The 19,118-nt window shown below is 34.3% G+C and overlaps 3 protein-coding genes and 1 long non-coding RNA gene across 4 annotated transcripts; 1 reads left to right on the forward strand and 3 right to left on the reverse strand.

Annotated features, from left to right (window-relative positions):
* Positions 1–601: 601 nt before the first annotated feature.
* LOC100819264 (D-3-phosphoglycerate dehydrogenase 3, chloroplastic) lies at positions 602–3,789 on the reverse strand. Its single transcript, XM_003536557.5, has 5 exons — positions 3,127–3,789; positions 2,326–2,702; positions 2,105–2,215; positions 1,920–2,015; positions 602–1,428 (listed from the first exon to the last, which is right to left on the reverse strand). The coding sequence occupies exons 1-5, from the start codon at positions 3,653–3,655 to the stop codon at positions 757–759; spliced, it is 1,785 nt and encodes a 594-aa protein (XP_003536605.1). The 5' UTR covers positions 3,656–3,789; the 3' UTR covers positions 602–756.
* Positions 3,790–6,640: 2,851 nt separating this feature from the next.
* LOC106795009 (uncharacterized) lies at positions 6,641–8,266 on the forward strand. Its single transcript, XR_001383310.3, has 2 exons — positions 6,641–7,470; positions 8,062–8,266. It is a non-coding gene; the product is annotated as an uncharacterized lncRNA (long non-coding RNA).
* A 377-nt stretch (positions 8,267–8,643) lies between these two features.
* LOC100810712 (probable carbohydrate esterase At4g34215) lies at positions 8,644–9,585 on the reverse strand. Its single transcript, XM_006589571.4, has 2 exons — positions 9,219–9,585; positions 8,644–9,018 (listed from the first exon to the last, which is right to left on the reverse strand). The coding sequence occupies exons 1-2, from the start codon at positions 9,475–9,477 to the stop codon at positions 8,996–8,998; spliced, it is 282 nt and encodes a 93-aa protein (XP_006589634.1). The 5' UTR covers positions 9,478–9,585; the 3' UTR covers positions 8,644–8,995.
* A 5,992-nt stretch (positions 9,586–15,577) lies between these two features.
* Positions 15,578–19,013, reverse strand: LOC100820334 (receptor protein kinase-like protein At4g34220). Its single transcript, XM_006589572.4, has 2 exons — positions 16,870–19,013; positions 15,578–16,415 (listed from the first exon to the last, which is right to left on the reverse strand). The coding sequence occupies exons 1-2, from the start codon at positions 18,557–18,559 to the stop codon at positions 15,763–15,765; spliced, it is 2,343 nt and encodes a 780-aa protein (XP_006589635.1). The 5' UTR covers positions 18,560–19,013; the 3' UTR covers positions 15,578–15,762.
* Between the last annotated feature and the right edge of the window lie 105 nt (positions 19,014–19,118).

Raw genomic sequence — 19,118 nt, forward strand, 5'->3', positions numbered from 1 at the left:
ATTATCTTTACATTTGTTTTAAAATATAGAAATAAGTTATATTTATCTATATAATTTATGAATATTTTATATATATATATATTAAAGTTCAGCCCAGGGTGAACCATGTAATAGGTGATGCTGGTGAATCACTTAAAATGATCTTTTATAGACAGTCATTTTAACCATTCAATAAAAAATTATTATATTTAATGATCTATTCTAATGGTTCACCTTAAAATTCACCATGTATTAAACAATATTTCATTTTTTAATTTGATTAGATAATATCCTCATGTTCACATATGACTGAATTAGGTGATAGGAGACATTGGTGTAAGTTATTCACAAGAGTCAAAATAGGTTAGATTGTTTGATGGAAATTTATGGACTAGCCTACATTAGATCTAGGTTGGACCAGACCTTTTTTTAGAAAATAAACTAAACCAAGACTTCTATTAAAATCTACTCAGTTAAAAAAAATAGTCAAGCATTAAATTGTCGTTCAAAAAGTCTAATAGGCAAGTTTATTTTTCAAAATATAAATATAAAGAATCACTTCCTGAGAGACTAAAGATTTATAATTATGGATCATAAAAAGGCAAATTGAACAAGCAAGAACTCAATAAAACAGGCACATTATTCCTTTTATTATCCCCCCAAATTACTGCTACACGTTGGATGATAATGCATCAAAACCGGGCACATCTGGCAACCATGCCCAATCCAAATTACAAAACAAAAGGGAAAAAAAATAATAGGAGCAACCATTTCATCTTACAATTTAAGGAAAACGAACTCTTCCACAGCAGGAATGTCTCCAATCTTCTTCAAAGATTCCTTGCTAGGTTGTTCGTCCACTCCAATTGCCATAACAGCTTGCTTGCGTGGAGCGATCCTTCCCACACTCATGAAGCTGACATTCACGTTCTCCTCACCCAAAACGCTCCCAACCTTTCCGATCATGCCTGGTTGATCTACCTGCCTACACAGTATGATACTACCTTCCAAACTCACATCAACATCAAAAGACCCAACCTTTGTTAGATGGGGGATGCCATCTTTCACCCGACCCTCAACTTTAATCTCCCCAGAATCTGATATGGCACTAGCAAATCGAGATTCCACATTAGCAATCTGCACCTGAACGAATTCCAGTGGATTCTCAGGTGAACCATCAAGAATAACCTTCTCCTCAGTTATCCTGATCCCTCTTTGCTTGGCAGTGAAATCAGCATTAACCAAGTTCACAAAAACACTAGATATGGGCTCAATCAGACCCTTGGTTATCATGGCACGGAGAAGACGAGTGTCCAGATCATCAGGGCCCCTAGAGGTGGCATAAGTGACCTTCACTGTTTTCACACCGCTTCCTCCTGCTACCAGCTGGACAGCTAGCCTACCCAATTTCTCTGCAAGATCAATGAATGGTTTCAATTCTGTTAACACCTGCACTCACAAAGGAAAGAAATAGATGTCAAACTTGGCCATACCCTTGTGTAAACCAACTTTAATTCATGAATCACATTATATTGCTCACTAAAGCAGAACACTAATGAACTCCAGAATTTCAAATTTGACGAGATAAAGTCATTGAATAACACTAATACTGTAATTTCCCTGTATTTCCAATTGCTCTAATCAGATTTATCAAACCAAACTTTGTCATTACATTAGGCATTTAGTTTTAAACCATTTGAGCAAATAACAGCTAAAATTAATAATTAAAGAAAATAGATGATGTCTTCCAAATATCAATTTCAATATCTGAGACTGGTTATACATTTAAATAAATGAATTTACAATGACTTTCTCAAGCCAAACAGCTTCATGAAGTTGAGAACAACATAAGCAAGGGATAGTAGCAATGGCAATTTCATCAAATAATGTTATTTATTACGAAAAAGGAAGAGGATAAAGATGAATTTTTTTCCTAGTACCTCTGAGGGAACCATTGGTGCATTGACTGCAGTAGCAGCAAGCTCCCCTTTCAATGCCCCAACAACAGCTTCTGCTATTTCAATAGCCACACCTTCCTGGTCATCATTTTCAAGAGTTTTAAAAACATCAGTGGCAAGGGAATAAAAGGAAATGCTCATAATCATTTTCAAATGCTTTAAGTTACCTGAGCTTCCATGGTACTGGCACCAAGATGAGGTGTTGCAGTAACGAGCTCATGCAGAATCAACTTGCTGTCTTTGGGTGGTGGCTCCTCAGTGAAAACATCAAGAGCCGCCTGAAACAAAGAGATACAGCACAATCATAATCCCTCTAGTAAGCAGAGATCCAAATATTTATTTTTTATTAAAGTGATCTGTAGCACTTGAAATTGGAAATGGCAAGAACCTGAGCTACAATTCCAGAATCCAGTGCCCTAACAAGCGCATCCTCATCAATGACCCCTCCACGAGCAACATTGACTATGCGAACTCCTTTCTTCATCTTGGCAAATGTCTCGTCATTGAGTATCTTTGATGTAGCAGCCGTAAGAGGCATATGTAGAGAGATGAAATCCGCAGTGGCAATGGCCTCATCAAAGTTCACAAGCTCCACACCAATGGCCCTAGCACGGTCTGCAGGAGCATACGGGTCATGCGCAATGACATTCATACCAAGTCCCTTGGCACGACGAGCAACTTCAGAACCAACCTTCCCAAATCCCAACACCGCAAGTGTTTTCCCAACCAAGGAAACTCCAACATATTTATTCCTCTGCCATTTCCCTGATTAACAAGGGCACAAGTAAATCAAAACCAAACAGCAGGAACTCAATTGACCAGAGAAACTAGAAACAGAATCCACAAGACCACAACACGACTACTAATAAAACATTACAAGAAACACGGTATTCAAACAATAAACCATAACTTCATCTCTCTCTCTCTCTCTCTCACACACAAAAATTTATATATATCAGGAAAATCAATTTCCTCGTTTTTAAGATGAAGTATTCAATAAAAAAATTGGCTCCATATATTCAAGAGACGTTTCCCTTCAAGCATACCAAAACATGTGAAACTAAACAAAAGGAGGCAAAAACATTATAGCATAAAAAGATGACGTAATATTCAAACTCTTCATAAAACATTAAAACATTTCAAATCAAGCATAGTTCAAAAACAGGATCCAGATTGAAAGATAACTGACCGGCTTTGACGGACGCATCGGCCTGAGCGACGTTCCTGGCCATGGCTGCAAGGAGCGCGATTCCGTGCTCAGCGGCGGCGACGGTGTTGGCGGTGGGCGCATTGACGACCAAGCACCCGTGCTCGGTGGCGGCAGCCAGATCCACATTATCGATTCCGACGCCGGCTCTTCCGACGACCTTCAACCTGCCGGCAGAGGACTCGAAGACCTCGCGCGAGACCTTGGTGCCGCTGCGCACGATGAGGGCGTCGCAGAGCGAGATCTTGGTGCAGAGCTCCTCGGTGCTGAGGTTGTAGGAGCAGTCGACGTTGGCGAAGTCCTTGAGCAGCTTCAGCCCCGCGTCGCCGAGCTTCTCCGCGACGAGCACCGTGGGCTTTGCGTCGAGGCCGGCGGAGACGACCAGCACGAGGTGGCGGGAGGCGCGGCGTTGCGGGCGGAGCGAGACGGAGAATGCGGAGAGAGGGATTTTGGAGGAGAGAGAAAGTGACGGAGATTGGAATCGAAGGGTTTGGGATGTGGCGGTGGCCATGATTTGATTTTTAGGGAGAGAAAAATTGAAAGTGGGCGAAGGAAGACTATGGTGTTTAAGACAAGTGAGTGAGTGGGGGTTTTATATCGATGGGGTTTATCAACCACCTTTTTCTTTCTCTTCTAAGTTATTATAAATTTATCATAGTTAATGACTTATTGTTATTATCAATTATTATATTTACCCCTTGGATTTGTTGGTAAATCCACGTTCTCTTGTCGAATGTACTTGACCACAATCCGGCAAGTGGAGTTGCAATGCTTATAAGTAATCACTCTCACCCAATAACAAAATCAGGGGATTATTTTTCTACATTTATGAGAGGAATTAAAATTATTATTTTTTTATCCGTAAAGATACAAGATAGATTAATAAATTTCTGAATATATTTAATATTTTTTTTTATCATTTTTCATTATAATCAATATTTAAATTCCTCAATTATTACTTAATAGAAATGAGATTTAAAAATGATAGTATTGTAAGAATTTAGCTTACATTGACTTTTAATGTTTAGAAAGTATTAAAAAATCATCTAATAAAAAATTTATTGAAGAATTTATGGGAATATTTAAAATACTCTAAAATAATGAGATTTAAAAATGATAGTATTATAAGAATTTGGCTAACATTAACTTTTAAGATTAGTTCAAACAATTACAAATGGTTTTTTTATTTAAAACATATTTATTATTATTTTATATTTTAATGTAATATTTTTATTAAAAAAATTAATGTTAATTGCTGAAAATTATAATTGGACCTTTACCTGAAATTAGATTTACTTAGGTTTGCCAAATTCTCAAAGGGACTCTTGTAAACAAATAAAAAACTTATCATGCTCAAGAAATATATAAAGGATGCGAACAAGTATGGCATATATTTGCATTAAAAAAAAAAAGTATTGCGTAGATTTGACGGAGTTAAAAGAGCTTCGGACTAAGATTATCTTCAATAAAATTAGCTATGATGAATTGTAATCTATGGTAAGATTTTGTAATATATGATCAATATTTGGGTTGAGAGATTTAATAATATACTTTAATAATGCTTATATACTTTTTTATATGTAAGAATGGAATATAATATCAAACAATTTATAATATTCATTTACTCTGTTGAATCAATTAACCTATTTCAATTTTAAGAGTTTAGCCAACAATATTTACTTTTTTTAAAATTTTATCAAACGGACATTTTTATCGACCTGTGCTTGGCGATCGTATTGGAGTATACTTTTGTGAGATACATTACACCCTCATTTTTATGCGAGACACGGGGAATAGTAAAATATTTGTCCATAAAGAGTATAATCGCATGTATTAAGGGCTGATTCATAAATATCTGAAGGGGGTAAAAAGTATGTAAAAATAAATATTTTTTGAAGTGTTAAGGTGTCTAATAAATATTCATCATTGTTTTCGATAATGAAGATTTTATATCAAAATCATGATTAAAAAAATATATTTTTGAAGATTAATAATAATAAAAAATTAAAAAATAATAGTTAAATAATACAGTATATATTATTTATCCAAGTTATGTATCTGCTATGTATGTCATTTCTTTATAATTAAACATTTTGTCAATTTTTAGTATAAAATGAATGAACAGTACTGTAGTTGGTATAACGAGATTATCACCTAAATTAAATTCGAAAACGTATTATACCGACGGCAATAAGCAAGTAGCAATTGCTATTACTTTTGGGCGAGCACTTGGATACTGATCCAATGAATTTCAGTGTTGAATTTGGTGCACTTCTAAGTTCCAAGTTCTTGAAGTCAACAAGGACACTCGGGTACCACTGTACCAGTGTCCTTAACCCATTAACCAGTTCGTTTTTCTCCACAAATTAGTTCTCGTTGTTTTATCCATTAGCTCAAGATTTGATGAGGATTTCTTAATTTTTTTTTTCAATCTATTATTATGGTTTGGAAGCTTGTTTAAGTAAGCTCGAAATGATAAACTTTTAAATACGTTGTATGCTATGCAGGCACTATAACTCTTGGAGACCTAATGATGGATTGAGCTGCTCGATCCTAACAGGCACAATTTATTAAAAATAAACAAAAATCGAATGTTTATGTTTATAGGAAAGTTAGTTTAAAAAATTCTGAAGTATGGTGAAAAGGCACGAAGTTTTTTCTTTTCTTTTTAATGAACAACCTTTGAACGACGAAAGATTCGGCGTGCGGTTGGTGGAGCTGGTCAGATAAAAATAAAAAAGATTCGAGGATGAGACGCTCTCCTTGTCACGTGGAGCTACCGAGCTATTACAGTCCAATGAGTCAAATATCCCACCCAACCCGATTGTGAAGAATGAAAATAACATCTATGCGGGACCTATTGGGTTGGTGTGCTTTATTTTATTATATCTCTCAATGATGGTTGGTGGAGGATCTCAATTTTATTTAGAATTTATTTCTTATATAAAAAGATAATTTTATCAATTTAATAATAGTATGATTATTCTAAATTTTTACTATAAATAATTTGATTTTTAACTATTATTAACATTAAAATTTAATGTTGTGTTAAATTTGTTTGAATAGATATTCAAATTTTGAATTAAATAATCTATTGTTATCACAAATTAATCAGAATAAATATTTAAAATAATTAATTATTACTTATTATTGTAATTTAAATTGAATTGTGGATGGTATAATTTGTCCGTCCTTTTATTTTACTGTTATCATTCATTTTTTCATATTAATTGCAAAAAAATAAAAACAATGGAAGTAAAATAACAAAAAATGATAATACAAATAGAAAGTGGAAATAAAAAGACGGAAACAAACTTAAAATAGTCTATGGATTTGCTGATCCAATTCTATGAATAATGTTAGCCCTTCAAGTAGTTGGTACAAACCTTTATTTTATTCTACTTTTTACATAAAATGTTCTTTTAACCATTTTTTGTATTACAATTTTGATGTTATTATAAATTAGTTAAAATATATATTTAAATTAATCAGTCATTTTTACCTTTTGTTTTTTAGTATTCTTTCTTTCGTGAAATTCCCATGAAATCCAACTGCGAACCCAGCCGTGAAAGCCAGCGAAGCCCACCAAACAAAATCGATTTTGCTTTTCTTGTTTTCATATTCAAATTTGTACCACGAAGAAGTCGTTAGGGATCCCTTTGGATCGTTAGGGATAACTTCATTGATAAAAAAAATCACTGCAGAGACAATGAAGTGGCCATCCATTTCATAGGATTCAGGTGGTGGTGGTGACGAGGACAACGAAAGATAGGTGGTGGTGGGACGAACAATGAAGCTATTGGAGTGATGGTGGTTGGGCGGAGAAGAAAGTGCGAATTGGGACAAGTCATTTCACCAAGGATGAGGAAAGGTTGTGGTGGTTGACAGAAAGGGATGACACCATCGTCAACTAGTACGAAAGAAATATAGAATTGCAATTGGAGAAATGCTTAATCCTCCTCTTAAATCATCTGAATAATCCTCCTCCTTTAAGAGTTGACATCCGTCAACTTGGTTATTCGTAAAATATTAATTAATTTTACCTTTTGTAAAAGGTTTTTATTTTCCAAATTTACCATTACACTCCCGTAAGCCAAAGAAAAAAAAACCCCGCAGTCACGACCACATACCCCTTCAAATGCACATCGAGGAAGGTTTCGCGGCAACTGAGGAGGAGGTAAACGATGGGGCAGAGTAGAGACAAAGAAAGAGAGCAAGGAAGAGGGAGCGGGAGTGATGGTGTGGTGTCGGGGGGCTTCCGGTCTTGGCGGCACAGAGATGCAAAGCTTCAACAGAGCGGGAGAGGAGTATATACCAGAGAAAGTGGTATGTTGTTGCATTTTTTGTTCCGTCTTTGCTACTATCCTTAGACTTAAATCACTCTAATTTCACTTGAATTATTTTGTGATTCCTCTCCAGATATGTTTAGGACCACCCTAACTTAATTTTCATTCCCTCTAATATGCTATATAGCTTCTGCTGGCATGTTGGTGATTTATGCGCAGGGAGAGCAGTTGTTGCTCGTCAGTGGCTTGGTCCTGGAGTATAGTAATTATTTTAAGTTTATTCATATAATGGGATGTTTTGAATGTTTGCATATGCTGGGAAATAGGATCTTTTTGGGGGCATAGTAGATGCTCTGGTTACCCATATATATATATATATATGCATTGTCTAAGTGTATATATTAAGAATCTGGTTCATTTAAGAGGGTACTTAGAAGGGGCAAGTGATTGGTTTTCTGAAAGAAGAGGTATAGAATACAGCCAGCATGGTTTGATAACTCTAATTCGTTCTTTGTTATGTTCACTGTTGTTTTATATAAAGTTCTGTTTGCCTATCAAAATAATTTCCTTTCCCTCAATTTATAGAAACCTTCATCAAATTTTTAATTGTAACTTTTCTTTCTTTTTGCAGTGGGGTAGTTGCATCAAGCAAATTCAGACATTCTCTTGGGAAGAAAAGTAGGAAGCAAAATAGTGAATGATAAATGGAAGTAACAGTGAATGAAAGGATGGCTTAACCTGTGTTTCTCCTCTGTGGCTGCTGCAACTTGTTGAATTTTAATTCCTTTGTATCAATGATGATAGATTAAAAAATATATGAAGTGATTTTATTATAAGTGGTTGCTTCTTTAGCAGATGCAAGACCCCCCCCCCCCCCCCATCGAGCATGTGTTTTTAGAGTGACTTAATAAGTTTAAATTAACAAGCAATATTGGAGGCATACAGGAGAGTTTTTGATACAAATTAAAAGAAGAGAAGCAGAAGTCTATAAACAAAAAAAAGACACAACAAGAGTTTTTTGGTTTGTGAGAAAAAGACACAAAAGGAGGCTTTTAGCTTACGAGGGAGTGTAAGGATAGATTTGAAGAAGAAAAACTTTTTACGAAACAGCCAATAATTACGGGGGAGTGTAAGGTCAAATAAATTATGATTTTATGAATAACCAAGTTGACAGATGTCAACTATTGAGAAGGAGGAGGATTAAGCATTTCTCTTGCAATTATTCTGCCACTGTCGGCACAACAAGTTTTACTAAACAGCCAATAATGTTAGCACAGTGCAAACAAGAAGTTATTCGAGACAAGTCGAAACAAGCTCACACACATGGCAACAGAATCACCAGTGGTACATAAAAAAACAGAAGTGAACTTGGAATAAGTGGTTTCAAATTGGGTAGCATAATTTTTCAGTAGTTCAGGCATGAAAATGGGTAAGATAGGCCTCAGCCAGCTTGTGACCCAATTAAGTGAAGATTATCTTCCTTCAATTGCAATCCCTTTGCGTCCACGCAAATCACGTTTGGAAGATCAATTACTTTTTGTGCTTCTCTCACTTTCTCTGTGTGGTCAGACCCTGAGGCTAATGCAACCTACACGATCCACAATCATAACATCACATTTAAGACTTACGGGTTACGCGCTATTTTTTTTAATTAAAATATATTTGTTCGTATAATGGTTTTATATTACTTTGTACCAAACTAATAATGCAAAAGAAGATGCCTCTACCAAAAGAACATTTTTGTACATGAATTTATTACCGTCTATCACTTTGCAAGTATGAAAATACCCGTAAAAGAAGATGGGGAATTGAGGTCTTGACGAAGATTGTGGATGAGAGTCTCCATGTTGAACTTGTAAGCCGCAGCGTCTTCCTCGTGGATTGCGTGGCTTTCACCTTGGAACCACAGCACCGCCGGAACCACCCCGTCCGACCGCTTACTACGGTTGTTGGCGTCCCTGATAGCCCCGCCACGACCGGCCATGTTGCTTTGACCTGAGAGTATGAAGATTTGCCTTTTGGTTTTTTGGTGTGTGTTGGTTTCCATGACTTACCAGGGGATTTTGATTTTCACTTGGAAGTTGGAAGGTTGGTTCTTTCAATTGATATTTGATAATCATGGCCTCATACCAAGTGCCTATCGTTATATAAGTAGTGCACCCTTAAAGTAGTTTCTAAACTGGGATTGTTGATAATACTTTTTTTAAGACATCTTTTTTTATTAGTATTAGTTAAAAAAATATAAAATTATAAGAGAAACTAGTAACTTATTAAATCAAAAGTGAGATCAATACAAAAATTGCAGTTAGTGATAGTGTTTTCAATAAAGTGTGTGAATAGAATTTCTCGATTTCATTTAAGCTCTTGAAATTATGAAAAAAAAATATTCTTTCAATAATTATAATGTTTTAAACTATGATAGTTGTGTTCATAAAAAATGAGAATAATTTTGATATATATACATATATATGATCTCTAACGTATATAAAAAAAACTGTAGTGATAGAATAGTGTTTGACAAAGTATATTTTCTTTTATAACAAACTATTAATAATTATTAATCTTTAATGTTAAGAATTTGTAAATTTGATTTCTATTTTCAATAATTAACCATTTTGATATAAGTTGGTTAATTTAGTTTTGGATTTTATTATAGGTAGGGTTTGAGAAAATTAGTTCAAACTACTTCAACATCTACAAGCTAGAGCCAAGAGTCCAAAAGATTAAAAAACAAGTTGTAAATTGTATAGTTTAATTAGTTTTAGACATAATCATATTCAACTTCAAACAAATCTTATTTTTTTGACATAATAAAATTTAGATTTCATTATATCATTCTCTTGGATCTTAACCCAAATGTCCAAGAGAACTCTACTTATTAATTATATCATTAGATTCTTATTGGATTGACCATTCTAAAGTTCATTAATTCCAATGTCAAACAACTCAATTCAAATATTAACATTATTATCATGTTAGATTTAAAAAGAATGACAAATTACAGTTTATACTTAAATGCTTCTAAACTAAATCTTGTTCCTGTAGCACATACTTAGAGGAACACTAATAAATGTCAAAATCTAGTGTTAAGACTTAAGAACAAGTTATTCTTCCGTGTTTAGAATTCGGATGGCACAAGCCCTACATAGTATGCAGCCTTTCAAGCTTAGCTACACGAATTGACTATAACTTGCCCAATGTATTTCCAACTCCAAATTATTGTCCCCGTTACTCATAAGTGACAAGGAGAGGTAGACCCTTCGTGACAATCAATACACAGAAAATTTACTTCCTAAACAAGGAACTCATCTTCATAAAATCTTCATGGATCACATAATTACGCTCTGCACGAATTGCTGTCATTAAGAATCCACCATTAAAGTTTTGCTCAACATTCAATTGTAGAAAAAATCACCATATCCATATAAAGAATGAAACTGTCTAATAAAATATTCCATACCATAAAAAGCATACAAAAAATTGATTTTTAATTTTACAATTTCATTATCACCGGAGAGAAAAGCCCATGAAATAAAAGCTCTTTCATTTGTTGAATAAATGGTCAGTGCAGAATTCATTTGTAAAACATTATGATTCATGACACAATTTGCAAGTTCATCTTTCACATTAGAAACAATTCAGTAAGTGAAAGTAAAGTCAATCTGAAAGTGTAAGGTGTAAGAAATGTATTTAACAAATGGACCAGTCCTTGTGATTCTGCTACAAGGGAGCCTCTTCGCTTGCATCTTTGAAGTTCAAAACATCAACAAAAATTACAAATCCCGTGACTCCAGTGCACGAATACTACAAAGTAGATGATTCATCTGTATGCAGTATAAATATTTTTGGCATATTCGTTTGCTTACTCTTGTCCTCCCCAATTTATTTCATTAAAAAAAAAAGTTTATTTTTTCTTCTTTGTCGCAAAATGCTAGAGTTGTTACAATTGATTATTATGAGTGATTTTACCTACCGTCAGTTAGTCTTGAAAAAGACCGTAACAAATCAGTCGGTCTTGAAAAATGTGATAACAAATTTCGGTCATATATATGAGGAAGTCTTTCAATTAATTTAACTTTAAAAATAAAGTTATCATTTAACAATACATTACATCTAAATTAAATCTTGTGAGATACATTCCAAATTTTTTTTAATTCTTAAATATAAATTATATTAACATTGCTCGTTAATAATTTACATTTGGAATTAAACAAAACTTTCAATCTATCTCATTTGATTGAGTTCAGATTTAATACATTATCAAATACTAACTTTACTTTGGAAATTTACTGATGTATATGACTGAAATTTGTTGTCACCCGCTTCAATCGCTCAACGGCTGGTTTGATACCGCCCCTTTTAAGGCTAACTATTAAGCTTGGCCAATTTGCTACCGCTGGAGCCGTCATCGCATATTACCAACCATGGTGCAGGGTTCCCGCCAACCTGCCATTAGACCAAGTAGACAAGCTATAAAACTTCATAGAGGAGAGATTCTTAGGAATTCTGGTCTATGGTATAACATTTGAATCTCAATAATATCACATTTTCTCTACCATAATTAATTAATTATTGTGAAAAAATGTTTGTACAATAGTTAGTCTTTTGGTCAATTTATTTGTAAAAATGTATGTATAGTTAAAAAAAATACGCCATTATTGTTTGTAAGTTTTGTCCTATAATTTATGTTTTTTTTTTAATGTGCACTAAGATGTCCTTAATCAATCATAATAATATTTCACATAGAATTATAAACTTCCTACTCGCTCTATGTTTTAGCCAACATAATTAACCAAATTAAAATTATATCTTGGAAGCTACCGTTAGATACAAAAATTAGAATACCAAGATAGCAAATACAAAAATTATAACACACACAAAACAATACTTATAACAATCAATTAATACATTACAAAGGAAAAAATTTAATAGAGGAAAGCAAAAGGGGGGAGAAACACATAATCTTGCTGTTTGCCAAATACTGTGGGCTAGATACAGCAAAAATGGCATTACTACTAGAATATTTTAAGTATCTTTTTTTTTTTTTGAAAAAGCACAAGATGAGTATCAAAACAAGGGTTCATATTTACATAAAGTATAACAGTACCCTCTGAAGTATACATAAAATTAAGCCGGAACCTCCTTAACAATTACAAATAGAGTAATTTCCTATCAATAATGACATATATAATAATCACAGCACGCAAACATATTATTCAAATTCAGCCCTTACGATAGGGTCAACATCCCGAAGAATCTCCACTCCGGAGCTTGTTTTCTCATCCCTTCGTCCGACGGCACTAAAAATCTTGTTGATAAAAGAGTATTCTTGGTAGTTTGATTTGGGCTTACAATATGGACTGTTACACACAAGATTTCGGCTTCAGTTTGGAAGATTGTCCCAAGCCGAAATTAAAGGAATTAAAATATGACAATCAAATCATTTAAAAATAACCTTACATCATAACTTAAACTATTTAATATAGATTTAAAAATTAATTTATATTTTATATATTTTAAAAATTATAGTTATATATAAATATATATTTATCATGCGCAATACACACTAAAATATTAGTTTAATAAAAATAAAAATAAAAATATATTTATTGTGTATTTAGGATGTGATTAATTCGGTGGTTTTCTTTTAAAAAAATAATCATTAAATATTTTTTAAAAATTAATTTTTGGAGAATAATAATGAAGAGATGAGATGAGAAACAAATGTTTATTATGTTCCGTAGTCTCGGTTTATTGTGCTGACATGGAGCACTAATCCCAGGATCCAATTACAAAAGTTACACAAGATTAAGGACCTAATTACAACTTTACAAGTTTATTTAATTTAGGGATCTAATTAGAATTTTGAAATAGTTAAGGGACCTAATTACAATTTTTAGCTTGGAGTCCTAATTAAAAAATTTAAAATTGTTTTGGAACCTAATTACATTTTTTAGTTTGGGGACCTAATTATTTTTTTAATAGTTTAAGGAAATAATTATTTTTTTATCAATATTTTTAATTATAAGGAAATTTAAAATTATTTTTAACAGTATAAAATAATAATGACATTAATTACATTTCTCATAGTGTGTATGTGCTAAATAGTGATAGAATATATAAAGAGAGTGTCATGTGAGAACTGATGATAATTATGAATAAGGGTTTTTATTATTTAATTTGACTTGATATTTAAATAAAATGTCATTTAAATATATATGTTTGCTTTGATTTAAATACAATATCAATATCAATTTTATGATTTGATTTGATTTAATTTTGAGTTTATTTTTCAATTTTTTAATTTATAAATCAATAAAATCTATTTTTACCTGAACTTCAAGATTGCTTTTAATTTGACAATTAATAAAGTTAAATATAACCTATTAACCAGATGAGTTGTAATCAACTTTTGAAAATTATGTTTCTTCAAAAAAAATGAAAATTATTGTTATAAAAAAATAAACTTTTGAAAATGATATTTACATAACCATAATAAAAAGAGCAACAAAAAATAAAAAAAGCACAAAATAAGATATCACATGATATGTCAGGTGAAACACTCTTTTGGTGAAGGGAATGCCTCTGCGAATGCTCTCGCTAGGATGGGCGTGGCTGCTACTAGTGTTTGGACTTTGTTGACCTCTTTTAGAACTTGTCAATCATCTCCAGGCTAACAGTTAAGGAGTGTGATGTTTTGCAGATAGTTTTTATGGTTTTTGGGTTTCGCTTTTCTCTTTGTGTGTGTGTATATATATATATCACTAAAAACCACTTTTAAAAAACAAATTATTTATAATAAATTAGTCATATATCGTCAATGTCATAAATTCATAATTTAATATAACAAAAATATATATCACCCTAGGATCACACATTGGCACATTAATTTAACATAATATTTCATATAACTAGAAATCAATATAAATATATCAAGATTTGGTTTTATTTTAACAATAAAAATTGAACCAAATCAAAAGTTCAAATGCATTTTTTTGTTTTCAATTTTATAATAGTTTTCAACTTTTTAAAATCGATTTGGAGATTTAAAACAACTTTGGTTCGATTTTGAAAACTCTTAATCGTGAGAAATGAAAATATTTAATTATCAGATTCACTATAAATAGTATTGTTGAAAATGTTTAGATCATATATTTCATAATTGGTGAAGTGCACATATAAATTAGTCGATTATTACAACTTCGAACGTTAACTGTGATTATTTGTTTTTGTAAAGTATTAAATTATTAAAAATAAAAGAAAAAATAAATAAATTATTAATAGAAAATTAACATTATATTCACATGAATAATAAATTTTGAATTTAATATAACATACTCTGATTTTTGTCATTAACAACAACATTGAGTCATTGAGACGTCTCACCTTTTTTTTTCTCATCTAAGGTCAGTTACTAATCGTGTAGGATTTAAATCTGAACAATTTCCTTATTATCATATTTTCAGATGGAATAAAAGAAAAAAAAAATAACATGAACGAATATATTATATTAAGGCAGCTGATGAGAGCGGGTCATCGTCTGAAAAATACAGCTAAATCATTTTAAGATTCACCAAGAAACAAAACCCATCAATGGATACTCGTTATCTATGCGAACCCATCATCAACAATGTCCCGACACTGTTTATTTTTCTTATCTTCGAGCAGGAAACCACGTGCATTGGAGTTATATTAATTATATAAATTAAAACCACCAAGCACGTGCTCCACTGTGCCATGAAGCATTCGTTTAGTCCATTTTATTTTATAAAAAAAAAAATATATGTTCATCACTATCTATTTCTCTAAGAAAATGTTTTAAAAATAAGCGAATATTTCTATAGAAATTTAAATTTGACTAATTTGTCGAAGATGGACCGTGACAGCAAAATATCTTAACATGTTTGATTTATAGGCACGCATGATCGATGATTAAAAAAACACACCGACAATGAAAGAGTGCACACTATTATATCAAAGACTTTGAGATCCCCAATGTCCAAAATTGTGTGCAGTATAAATCAGAAGCACTAGTCCCCCATCATTCATATGTACGACTAAACATGCATGAATCACTTCTTGCGCAAGCTTAATAGTCAGCAAGACCGGCCATGCGTGCCCATGTCCGTGAACAAAATGCACCTTGATTATATAAGATCAGACAAGGATTCGATTCAGTGGTCAAAGTTACAATCATTGTTACCTTGCATAAACAAACATTTTTGTCTCCAATCTTTTCTTCTCTTGATGCCTAATTCAAGTCAACAAAAGGCTAAGCACCTTGATCTAAAAAACGGGGTGTGAATATGAAACACATCATCATGGAGAAGAATTAATGGACTGGAGCAGCAACGGGGATTTTGTCTAAGATTTGTAGAGCCTCTTTTATGGACGGTCTCTTTTGTGGGACATGGGAAACACAGCTAATCCCCAACTTGAACCACGCCAATACCACATTCTCTCTCCCTTCTATTTCAGACTTCATTGCCACGTCAGCTATCCTCAAGACCCGGTTTTTCTCATCTTCCACCGAACCCGGTTCGTGCCACTGGTCCAACTCCCGGTCCGAGAGAACCCTCCCAGTTAGAAGCTCCAGCAAGACCACGCCAAAAGAGTACACGTCCCACTTGTTATTGGGTTTGATGTTTTGAAGTGACTCTGGTGCTTGATAGTGCATTATTTGACCCACACCGCTAGTGGATGGTCCCATTGTTACGAATGGCAGGTCTTGTTGGTTTCTTTGGTTCCCCATTAATTGTCTTGCCGAACCGTTCGCTCTTTGGGTTACGTCATTCAAGAGGAGCCGGTCCAGCCCAAAATCGCTTATGATGGGTTCCATTTCCGAGTTTAACAAGATGTTGCTGGGTTTAACGTTGCCATGCACGTGTTTCTTCTCATGAATGAAAGCCAACCCTCGTGCCACCCCTTTCGCTATCTTCAACCGCACCTCCAAGGACAAGTTCATTGGGGATGTACTTGCTCTTCCTAAACCGTATTAATTAAACTCCCATCGATAACAAATGTACCAAATAACATAGTTCACATGATTAAGCATTATTATCTAATCAAAATTAGTCCCTCAAAAAAAAATCTAATCTAAGTTAAAGTTTCACCTTGATAACTTACACGAGTTTGTATCACAGTTCAACATAAGTTGTCAAGTGAAATTCTAATTTTAATATCTGATTATATGAGACGGTAGTCTCTTTGACACTCTCCCCAAAAGACTTTTTCTATAATTGGTTAGAGAGAGTACCATGAGCATTTCTCCTAACGATAATTAGAGTTTCATCTTACTAATTCATACAATAAAGATTTGTATTAAGTTTAGCAGATGAAACTCTGACTCTAATTATAATTTGAAAACCATACTAAAACCAACTAAATAAAGTGTTCAAGAGATTAATACGAATGATATTGATGGTGTAGAGGAACTTACTGTGATCTATGGTGGCGAGGCTTCCATTAGGGACATAGTCACATATTAGGAGTTTATCTTCTTGGCCCCAGCAGAAGCCACGAACCGTAACCAAATTCGGATGGCGAAGCTTTGCAATGGCACGAACTTGGTTCTCAAAATCCTTCCTTCTCTCAATCCCACACTCACCGATCCTTCTAACAGCAAAGGATCTTCCGTCCTCCAGCACCGCCTTGTAAACAATGCTGAAGTGGCTGTTTCCCAAAATATACGCTGAAGCCTTGAGCAAAGTCTCAAGCTCCAAATTTGTCTCCCCGTCCACGGTCACAAGAGTGCCGTGTCTCGGAAGGTTCCCGTTTTGTGCTGCCATGATGTTCACTGCGGTGTTGCTCTCGCGGTCACTGTCGGAGCTCGTTGCTTCTGAAGTTTCTTCTTCTTTGATTGTTAAGCAGGAACAAGGAAGTGAAGGTGTTATAGTTCTCGCCTCCGCATCTTGTCTTGAAACAGTTTCTTGTTTCTTTTCTGGGTTGTTGGCGGAAGAAGCATTAGTGTTTGGTTTTGGATTTGGATATCGTTTCTTTCTCTGTTGGTTGATGAAGAGAATGATGAGAGCCAAAAGGGCCATGCCAGCTAAGTCTCCTACCACAATTGCTGCTATGGTGGCGGGTTTTAGGCCACTTGGTGAGACATTCTGAGAACTGGTGGTGGTTCCTGATGTGTTTGTTGAAGGGGTTGAGTCAATTGTTTTTGGTATGGCTGCAATGGCTGGTGAAGATGTGGTGACATTGGGTGGAGCAGAGGACATAGTAGAGGGAACAGTGCAAAGAATCTTCAGAGGCTTACCACAAAGATCAGCATTCCCTGATAGAAACTCTGTCTTCTGGTTGAGCAAAGCCTCAGACCCTGGTATTGGTCCTGTCAGATTGTTGAATGAGAGGTCCATTGTTGTGTTTACAGGAATCTGTTTCGCAAATGCTGGTGGTATTGTTCCCGAAATCTTGTTGTAAGAGAGGTTCAAGTAGCGCAAGCTTTCGCCGCCGAATTCATTTGGCAAAGATCCGTTGAGCAAATTGGATGACAGATCCAGAATCTCCACGTAGTTGAACCCGGTTGGGACACTGCCAGAAAAGTAGTTACTCTTCAGTGAAACAACGGTTAAGTTTGGTAGAGTAGAGAGGTTTTCTGGGATCAAACCGGAAAAGGCATTGTCAGAGAGGTTGAGAAGTTTAAGGTTTGTCATTTTGCCAATTAGCTCAGGTAGTTTGCCTGAGATAACATTGTTTGAGAGGGAAAGTACTTGAAGTTGAGAAGAGTTGAAGATAGTGTTGGGTAGAGAGCCATTAAGGAAATTGTTGGAGAGATCGATGTGGCGAAGGTATTGGATCAAGCCTAAGTCTTCAGAAACGGAACCTAAAAGTTGGCTATTGGGAAGGGCCAAGCTAGTTACTCTGAAAAAGTCAGGGGTGCCAGGGGCTCCAATTTCACTGCATGCAACACCATGCCATGAACATGGTGTTGCATCCTCGTAGTTCCAGTTCTCTAAGACTGATAACGGGTCGTTGAGGATGGAATATTTGAATTTAAGCAAGTGAATCCCATCAGAGTTAAGAGATGTAAATGCAACAAATTGAGATGTAACAGATTGAACAAGTAGAAGAAGGAAGGATGAGAGTCTCCACCACAAATGGAGATTCTGAGAGTAAAGGCTCATGATTCCCTTTGGCAATACAACATATTGAGAACTAAACTACAAGTTCATGGTGTAGAAAAAGAGCAGGTATAGAGGGGAAGAGACAAAAGGATATGGTTACCTACTACTCCTTGTTTGTTTAGTTCACCAAATCTTTTGATCAGTTTGGTGCTTTGGGGGGTTGGAGAATTAGTGGAAGAACTTTTGGGGAGTAGCTAGGATGTGTTAGAGTGTGGCAGACAAACAGGCTGTATGTGAAAGGACGAAAAATGATTAAATGAGGGTACTGAGAAAATAAAGGAATAATTGGATTGAGTTTGTAGTTTTGTAGAGAGAAAGTGGAAGCAGAAAGAAAAGATAATTCTCCTGCTTTGTGCAGATAAAGATGAAGTGAACTCACTGAACTGAACCTAACTGAAGGAAAGATAATAAAAGGGAGTTATATGGTACTGCTGTGCCTACTCTCTCTCTCTCTCTGTCAAGTCTTAGGAGAAAAAAAAACAAAAAATTATTTACGCATAATTGGTAAGTAGAACTGAAAGGAATCTAATTGTTGCTAAAAGACACACGAGTGAGTTGA

Source organism: Glycine max, chromosome 10, assembly GCF_000004515.6.
Source record: "Glycine max cultivar Williams 82 chromosome 10, Glycine_max_v4.0, whole genome shotgun sequence".
Taxonomy (NCBI): Eukaryota; Viridiplantae; Streptophyta; class Magnoliopsida; order Fabales; family Fabaceae; genus Glycine; species Glycine max.